An 8,927-nucleotide genomic window follows, 5' to 3' on the forward strand; every position below is an offset into this window, starting at 1 on the left:
TTTGTGTGTGTTTGTGTATGCTCCAGTTGTAAGTTATAGGGTCATTAAAATAAACAATGGGTTTTAAACAGTTGTAATAACTTTATTAATTTAACACTTTTTAATAAAAGTAACAAAGGGACACACATCAGCATAATTCAATAATCATCATGAAAATATACTGGATATAAATCAATACAACAAATCCATTCAATCAAGTTAAAAGAGAAGCATAATGATACATGGTCAAGGCATTCATACAAAGGGTTTTGATAATTGGATTAATAATAAGAAGAAACACTATTTAAATCTTGTTCATTTCTTTGCCTGCTTCTTGGGCTGTTTCAGTTTGCTCTGCAGTGCATTTATCTCCAAGCCCACAGGCTCACACTCTTCTCTGTCGCTCTCCCGCCATCTTTCATTCACGGCACTCTTTCCCCTCACCTCATCTTTCACAGTTTGTCTTCTCTTCCCCCATCCCTGTTCTATCTCCTCCTTCGCTGTATTTGATTTGCTGCGGTGGGCTAATAGGCTTACGGGGGTAAGGTGAGGCAGCCACTGTGTGGAGTGGATCACACTTAATCCTCCCTTCCATTTACACCACATTCTGTATTATTCAGCAGGCCTGTGCATGGCGCTCGTGATGCGGCTCTGGGGATTATATCTGGCAACACAATAGTGTGATCATATACACAATAGTGTGATCATATACACAATAGTGTGATCATATACACAAGCTAGAACATCCATGGCTCATCCATTCCAATGCACAGGAATATGAACACAAACCTTATCATTATTCATCAAGCTTCATGTTATTCAGTGAACTCAAATTCATTTCATAATAAAAGCCTGACTGCGGGACCCACTGTGCGCATGTGAGTGTGAGGGTCTAACGCCATATATATTTGAATTCATTTTTTCTTTTTCTTTTTGAAAATGCACATATAGAAAGTGCGAAATAAAGATAGCGATAGATATATAGATAAAAACCCTAACACTTTAAGCCTCAAAGCAGTGTTTTCCATTCATTACAATGAATGGGAGCAAAACAAAACTCAGATGTACTCTCTGGTGGCGGTGACGCGTCGCCTCAGTGAGACCAGCTGACGTCATAGCACTAGGAGGAGATGATTGGCTAGCCGGTCGGAAGTATCCTCCGCTTGAAGCCAGAAGGCTAATTTACTGCCCTTGTTTTGTTTTTTTACTAACAGATATAGATAGTAATGGTTTTATTTTTCTGAATGAGATATACGACGTTATTCGTAAAGGGTCTCTTCGTCATAAGGTAAACTTTACTATTTACCTCAGCCAGCATAATGCGCCCGATAACTCCCAATAATATGTTAGCCTGGGGTCCAAGCTAACCAGTACAAGGCTAGCTCTGAGGCTAGCGACCTCACTCTGGAGGATCTAGCTCCCTGGGTGTCATTTAATTTCCTCATTCACCGTATACTCAGAGTACAATGATGACACCACCATAGACTTCAATGATCGATTCAATAAACCAGGTCAGCTCGGACCATTGTAATATGTGCAGTACTCTAACCAGCTGAACATAAGTCTGATGACATAAGTTTGATCGAGGCACATGCACAGGTCACAGAAAACATCGAAACCAGTCATTAATGGAACAGAAAGATCTATAATTCATATTTTTTGATTTGATGATAGTAGGAAACATGAAACCAGCCCAACCCTTTTCTAAAACTGTAGGTCTATGTTTGTATATTCCCAGCACAACTGGTATGTCATCAGAGGACATTGAACTCACGGGTGGATCGCGACAACAGTCAGCAGCTCTGCATTATCTCCCTGGTCTGGAGGGATACGGATGTCCCGTACACTGACCGCCATGGCTGACAGCACCCCGGGGGGGTACGGGTCAGAGCCGGGCCCGCGGCCCGCTCCAGGGCCTTACATCTCGGCCGTGACCAACAGGTGTGTTCAGTTGGCCTCTCGCCTGGTCTTGCATACCTTGAACACCTGTTTCTCCTTGTATATTTACATCTGATTTATTATTGTTTGGTTTGTTATATATGTGGTACCTAGTGACAATCACAAAAAGTGTATGTAAAGTTGAAGTGATTCACTTTTAAAGGTCCCATGACATGCTATTTTATGGATGCTTTAATATAGGTATTAGTGGGCAACTAAGTGGGCCACACAGTATTCAAAGACGTTCCCGAAATTCAGCCGTGGTGCAGAGTTACAGCCATTCCGAGCCAGTCGCACATTGAGCTTCCCCCAAATGCGGTGTTTTGGTGTCTGTAGCTATAATGCAAATGAGGAGGAGCGAGGCGGGTCAAGGAGGAGGGTGGGGGTGTGGCCCTGAGCAGCTTGCAGCCACGGTACCAAGCGCTCTGTTTACAGTGGCGTATGGCGAGGCGCACACAGCCTTTAGCCGTGTTCTGTTAATATTCTAGAACACACGGGAGTCCTGGAGCTCTATATCTAAATAATATCATATTATACATGGATATTTATATCGTATATTATATATTATCACGGGCAAAACCTGTGTGAGCCTCCAGACGATATTATGAATCTCAAACGACCGTGTAGGGTTCTCCGACGTCTCTTGTTCTTCCACGTCCACATCAATCTGAAGTAGACTGAACCACGACATGGAGGAGAAAGGGATTGTTGACCGCGGTTGTCTCCCGCCGGAGCCTTGCTGCCGAGGGACCACCGCCTCGGCAGCAGTCAGCGCTTAGGCACTACCGCCTCCTGTAGCGCCGAGGCGGTGGTCCCATGGCAGTGGGAAGCGGGGCTCAAGCGGGAGACATTCGAGGCCAACAATCCCTTTCTCCTCCATGTCGTGGTTCATGTACTTCAGGGAGTCAAAGCCAAAGTTCCTTTCCCCCAATTCATTCTCAACCATGGCTGAGATAACCCCCACTACGAGTCTCGTTGTGGAAATACCAGAGACCAGAGTCCGACGTGTTAAGCGCCATAACACCAACAGCGTGTACAACACTTTGTGTGTACGCGTGTGTATGACGCACGCGTTACAGTCCTGGAGCTCTTTATCTAAATAATATCATATAATACATAGATATCTATATCATATAATACATATTATCACAGCCAAGCTGTGTGCGCCTCCAGACGATATTATGAATCACAAACAACTTTGTCGGGTTCTCCGACGTCTCTGGTTCTTCCACTTCCACATCAATCTGAAGTAGACTGAACCGCGCGCTGCCTGCTGCCGGCTGCCCGCTGCCGGGCGGTGCTGCTTCGCGGCGGTGGTGCCTCGCGGCAACCGACGGCAGGCAGCATGTCGCAGTTCATACTTCAGGGAGTCAAAGCCAAAGTTCCTATCCCCCAATTCCTTCTCAACCATGGCTGAGATAACCCCAACTACAGTCTCGTTGTGGAAATACAAGAGACGTCAAAGAACCGACGTGTTATGCGCCATAACATCAACAGCAAACACTCTGTGTCACACACACACACAAACACATGTGGCGCTCGCACGGTCGTGTCTCATTGGCGGGCCAAATTCTCTGGGCGGGCCAGGGAGAGAAAGGGGAGGAGTTTAGATCCTTTATGACAACATATGGGACCACATTCCAAATCAGCGCGCTTGAGCCTCCGTTTTTTCAAAGGCAAGCAGAACACCTTGTGCTCGTTTTACACCGAACGCAAGTTTGAGCCACTGCGGGACCATAGGCAGGCTAGGGGAACTCATATTTATGTTAAAACCTCATAAAGTGAGATTTTCATGCCATGGGACCTATAATATAAGTGAAATAACAAGCAAAAATGTTGATGGACAACAAGTTGAAAATGTCATCAGGTGGCTCTCGGTCAAACCGATGTGTATGGCATGTGCACGATGTAGCGTTGCTTCATGTTTGTTCGTTATCTGTTTGGATGCTGAAATGTGTTTTATTGCTTGTTATTTTAAGTTACAATAAAGTTGAATCTAATGTAATGTGGGCTGCAGGACCACAAACCTGGTCATCCGGGGGGCCATGCTGTTCTCGGTGGGGGTCTTCCTGGCACTGGTGCTCAACCTCTTGCAGGTGCAGAGGAATGTGACCCTGTTCCCCCCGGATGTCATTAGCAGCATCTTCTCCTCTGCCTGGTGGGTGCCCCCCTGCTGTGGAACCGCCTCCGGTAAGTGACACGAAGAGAGAGGGGTGTGGGGTACCAGGGAGACCTCTGGGTTCCACACATCGTTTGAAGTTGAACTGGTCTCTCTCTCTAACTCTTGTGTTTGCGCGCTCACTCTCTCTCAGCTCTGATTGGCCTCCTGTACCCCTGCATCGACAGCCGATTGGGCGAGCCCCATAGGTTCAAGCGGGAGTGGTCCAGTGTGATGCGCTGCGTGGCTGTCTTCGTGGGCATCAACCACGCCAGTGCTGTATCCTTAGAGCTATTTGAACTGTTCTACAGGCAGACTTGTTACCTTTGAGTCAGCACCTGGCTAATGGTTAACAAGTGATTTAGTAATTCAAGCCTTCATTTCATAACAGGTTATTCCATTGTCTGGCGGCATTGTATGGGCGGCATTAGCTCAGGGGGTAGAGCGGGTTGTCTGGTAACCATAAGGTTGCTGGTTCGATCCCCGGCTCCTCGAGGTGTCCCTGAGCAAGGCACTTAACCCTAACTGCTCCCGTCAAGCTGGGTGTCGCCGTCAGTGTTTGAATGTGGGTATGAATGTTTGATTGTGAGGCAATATTGTAAAGCACTTTGGTTGGCCTCTGGTTACAGTCCAATTACCCAATCCAAATCCCAACATCCCAAATTGGTGGGTGAGTTTGTCCAATGCCTGTCCATGTAGGCCGTTCTGATGGCCCTAGACATTGTGTCATTGAGCCATTCGACAGCCTATTGATGCATGTTTAGATGTTTTATTGAACCTCAGATCCTTGACCCCAATGCGTCTCTCAGAAAGTGGACTTTGCCAACAACGTCCAGCTGTCTCTGACTCTGGCGGCGTTGTCGGTCGGCCTGTGGTGGAGCTTTGACCGCTCTCGCAGTGGCTTCGGCCTGGGCGTGGTCATCGCCCTGCTGGCCACACTGGCCACCCAGCTGCTGGTCTACAACGGGGTGTTTCAGTAAGTACGCAACACACGCCTGACAGAAACACACTAGTGGCCCCTCAATGTACAGGTACGTTATACAACGGAACGGATATTAATAAATAATTGCAGTGGAGGGTTGGGATCATCTAGTGGTGAGGACGTTGGTCTCCCAGCTGAAAGGTTTTTGCTTCCAATGTCCAATGTGTACCTGCAGGCATCCTTGAGCAAGATGCCTGCCCAACTTCTATCTTAATGATGAGGATGTGTGTTAAAAATCAGAAAAGCCTAATATGACCTGTGGAAGAATCCTAGTTTCACTATCCTCAGGACATGATAACACTTCTGAAATGGTAAATATAAATCTGAATAAACCACGAAACTTGCCAGCATCAGAATTATTTGACTCAGGATGAGCTACATTTATATGCATGCATTCGCATGCATATAAATTGCATATAAACCTGCATTGTTACTATAACGCACGTACACAAATCAGTGTGAACACCAACCAGCCAAAAATAGCAGAGCGGAAAACTAAACTGTTTCATGTTACATTTACAAGTCTCAACAAACCAGAAGAAAATCATTTTCCAGATAAAAGCCCTGAAACCAATATGCCCTGAGAGCCTTCAATTCTGCCTAAGCAAGGATAAAATGTCCGTCTATGTGTTGGTGCCAGGTATTTAATTAGTGTTGGTATCTGGATATAGATATATAGATATCTATACACACATTGTACGTGCCTTTACTTTATTTTTTACTGTTTGTTGTGTAGTAATGATGTACAGAAGTGCGCCAAACACTGTAGCGTTACACTGAAAGCGTCCGAAAAGCTTAACTTCCTCTCGGATAACACAGTCAGTCGCTGCCCCGACAGAGCTCCACACATCCTCACACGGGGCCCCTTGGTCTGGTTTAGGGTTCACCAGCTCTTTAAATTAACTAGAGATGAATCGATAGCCATCCATTGTGCGCGACCTAAGAGACCTTCTCTTCCCTGCTACTTAATGCAGATTGATGTGGTCCTCATTAATATTTAGCAGCCTATTTGCATGCCATGTAGATGGATATCCCAAATTCAATGTTACTAGCACTTAATTGGTTGTGGATATCTTTCGTCTGAATAGTTGATAGTAAGGGTCCCCACTCTGTGGAATTAGCTCCCCCCCCCCACATCCGCTGTGCCCCTTCCGTGGAGACTTTCAAAAAGTACACGAAAGCACACCTTTTCTCTGAGGCCTACAGCCTCTAACTCACGACCCCACCCAGCGCCTTGCACATTTTGGACTCTCACTCACTTGCCTACGCACACACCCTCACCTCCCACTCTTGTGAAGCGACCTTGAGTATCCTGAAAGGCGCTATATAAAATCAATTTATTATTATTAAATATAATTACTTGTATCTGAAAAAATGGTACTAGTAAAATGTAATAGTTACTAGTAACTATTGGATTAGTTCCGTGTAACTTAAGAATAAGTTATACTATCTAATAAATATTTCCTAGTAACTTTTCCATTGATATTTTGTGCTGGTATTTTATTAGTGTTGATATCTGATATTTATACTGGTTTCATCAATGTACATTTACATTTAGGGCATTTAGCAGAGGCTTTTATCCGAAGCGACTTACAATAAGTACATTTGTCAGAAGAAGGATAAACAATATATCGCTGTCAGTACAGTAAGGATGTTCTTAGTGCCAAGCACTTACAATCACTAGGTTAACCCATTCCCCGTATACAACAAAGATAGCTTGGATATGATGCTGCACAACTAAGTACTTTATTACTATTTGTTTGTAATGTAATGGTATGCATTAGTTGGTACGGGTGTGAGTCCTGGTGTTGTTGGCAGTAATGAAACAGGAGATTGATTGCTGTTCTGTGTGTAGGTATACGTCCCCTGACTTCCTGTACATCCGCTCCTGGCTGCCCTGTATCTTCTTTGCGGGGGTCATCACCATGGGCAACATCGGGCGACAGCTGGCTTTGGTGAGGCAAAGTATTTGGACCTTGATCCTTAAATCAACAAAAGTTTATTTAAGGTTCCCATTGTTTTTTGTGATCAAACATCACTTTCATGTGGTAATTATGTATGTAAGCTCGCTGTTATGCTAATAAGCTAGGTAAGCATCAATGTGACAAGAATGAAATACAAAAATTAAATTAATTAAATTCTAAACTGTATGCATATAAAGCAATAACATGCGTTATAACTAGAGATCTGGATTCCGTTGCCATTCTCTTAGAACTCTATGCTACTATAAACTCCATTCACTGTCCCCTCGGATAAGAGAATATAGTCAATTAATTCATTATGATGAGGGTATGTGGCTGGCAGCTCTTTTTTCCAAAACACATTAACGTGACTACCCCCAAAGTGTGTATTATGAAACGATCCAGCCAGGTTAATTCAGCGGTCATCCTTGAAGAATGTGTAGTCTGTCTGTGTGTCTGTCTAACCCTGTCTGTGTCTCTGTCCTTGGACCAGTATGAACACAAAGTTGCGGCGGAGAAGACCCACCAGGACTAAAGAGCCGGTTCACCACCAGGACTAAAGAGCCGGTTCACCACCAGGACTAAAGAGCCGGTTCACCACCAGGACTAAAGAGCCGGTTCACCAACAGGACTAAAGAGCCGGTTCCTCACCATGGCTCCAGAAGGGCTGCCCTCTCCTTCTCTGTGTGCCGGCGCCGAGTCATAAAAGGACATCTGGACGCATCATTGATCGGGATTGGTCAACCCTGGAACGGGGGGGCAGCAGTCACTGGCTGCACGGTGCCATCCATCAACAGACAGTGTTTTGATCGGCTCTCTCAGTAGCTCGTCGACGCTCTCACCACTGCCACTCGGGCTCCGATGTGACCTTCATCTGCAGCTCATCGGGTTCGAGTGAAGGGAACAAAGGCTTCCATTTTTAAATCAACCATTCCGGTGCGTAGAGCTGAGCTGCCCTCCTGTGATCACACACCTCAACTGAAAGGCTGTCCAGCGGCGAGACATTGGTCCTGAGCTCGGTTCTGATTTACAGTGGTTCTGGAGCTGTTGGCTGTATTGTGCCAAATACTCACAAGACAGGAACTCTGTGTTTTCTAGCATTCTCCTGTTTTGTTGTTTTCTGTAGACATTAACAAAGGTGGAGAAAGGATTCTCGACTGTACCCCACTTTTATCTTATAAGGCATGTAGCGTATTGCATATGACACGATTCTGTTGTCTAGCATTGTTTGCATAAGGTCTTCTGACTCCACTCACACATTTTGAGTGTTAATCATCGACTGCGTTGCGTCTGTCTCCAAAAAACATTCTCTAAAAAGGTGTCTCAAAAATCTAAGGTTGGAGGGTTGACATCCAGGCAACAATCTGCAATTTAACGATGATGTTGTAAAAACATTGAGAATTTAATGACTGTGAAATTATTTTCCAAGAGACATTGAAAAATACTGCTGTTCCATTGCAATTTGATGTTTTATGGACACACTGATGCATATCTTGATTATCTATTTTAATCTTTTAATTTACTCTGGACACCGTGTAGGAGCAGTGTTCTGAGACTGAATTATTCCAAATGTTAACATTTTGAAGTGTAAATCCTTAAGATTATCAAATTAAAAACAACACCAAACTGATGTTTTGGAACAGTTTATCCTTCAGGCTGTTCACCAACCTAGATAAAGTCACCTAACACTTGATCAAGCTTTGTGTATTCTTCGTGTAATATCACAAATAAAATGGCAACAACTTTCTGGTAGCTTTCTGTTTTGTTGTGACTGAAAAGGGTGGAGGGGTGAAAAGCGATCGGGGGTGGTCACTAAGGTGTTTTAATTTTCACATCCTTCTATACAAGGGCCCCATCACATTAGGGCTGTCTGCCTCTAAGTAAATTAATCAGTGCAAACCAAATAAAG

At 44.6% G+C, this 8,927-nt stretch overlaps 1 protein-coding gene across 1 annotated transcript; it reads left to right on the top strand.

Moving 5' to 3' along the window:
* The first annotated feature begins 1,128 nt into the window (after positions 1–1,128).
* On the top strand, positions 1,129–8,724 carry insig2 (insulin induced gene 2). Its single transcript, XM_079731341.1, has 7 exons — positions 1,129–1,267; positions 1,718–1,920; positions 3,935–4,107; positions 4,230–4,354; positions 4,885–5,051; positions 6,913–7,012; positions 7,512–8,724. The coding sequence occupies exons 2-7, from the start codon at positions 1,814–1,816 to the stop codon at positions 7,551–7,553; spliced, it is 714 nt and encodes a 237-aa protein (XP_079587467.1). The 5' UTR covers positions 1,129–1,267; positions 1,718–1,813; the 3' UTR covers positions 7,554–8,724.
* Positions 8,725–8,927: the final 203 nt, after the last annotated feature.

The sequence above is a fragment of the Pollachius pollachius genome (assembly GCF_949987615.1).
Source record: "Pollachius pollachius genome assembly, chromosome: 3".
NCBI classification, from domain to species: Eukaryota; Metazoa; Chordata; class Actinopteri; order Gadiformes; family Gadidae; genus Pollachius; species Pollachius pollachius.

Excerpts from the sequence above, each read along its gene's own strand:
- insig2 (XM_079731341.1), top strand. The coding sequence starts at position 1,814 with ATGTCCCGTACACTGACCGCCATGGCTGACAGCACCCCGGGGGGGTAC. Across the intron at positions 1,921-3,934 it reads ATCTCGGCCGTGACCAACAG|GACCACAAACCTGGTCATCC; the intron begins GTGTGTTCAGTT and ends TGTGGGCTGCAG. Across the intron at positions 4,355-4,884 it reads GCATCAACCACGCCAGTGCT|AAAGTGGACTTTGCCAACAA; the intron begins GTATCCTTAGAG and ends TGCGTCTCTCAG.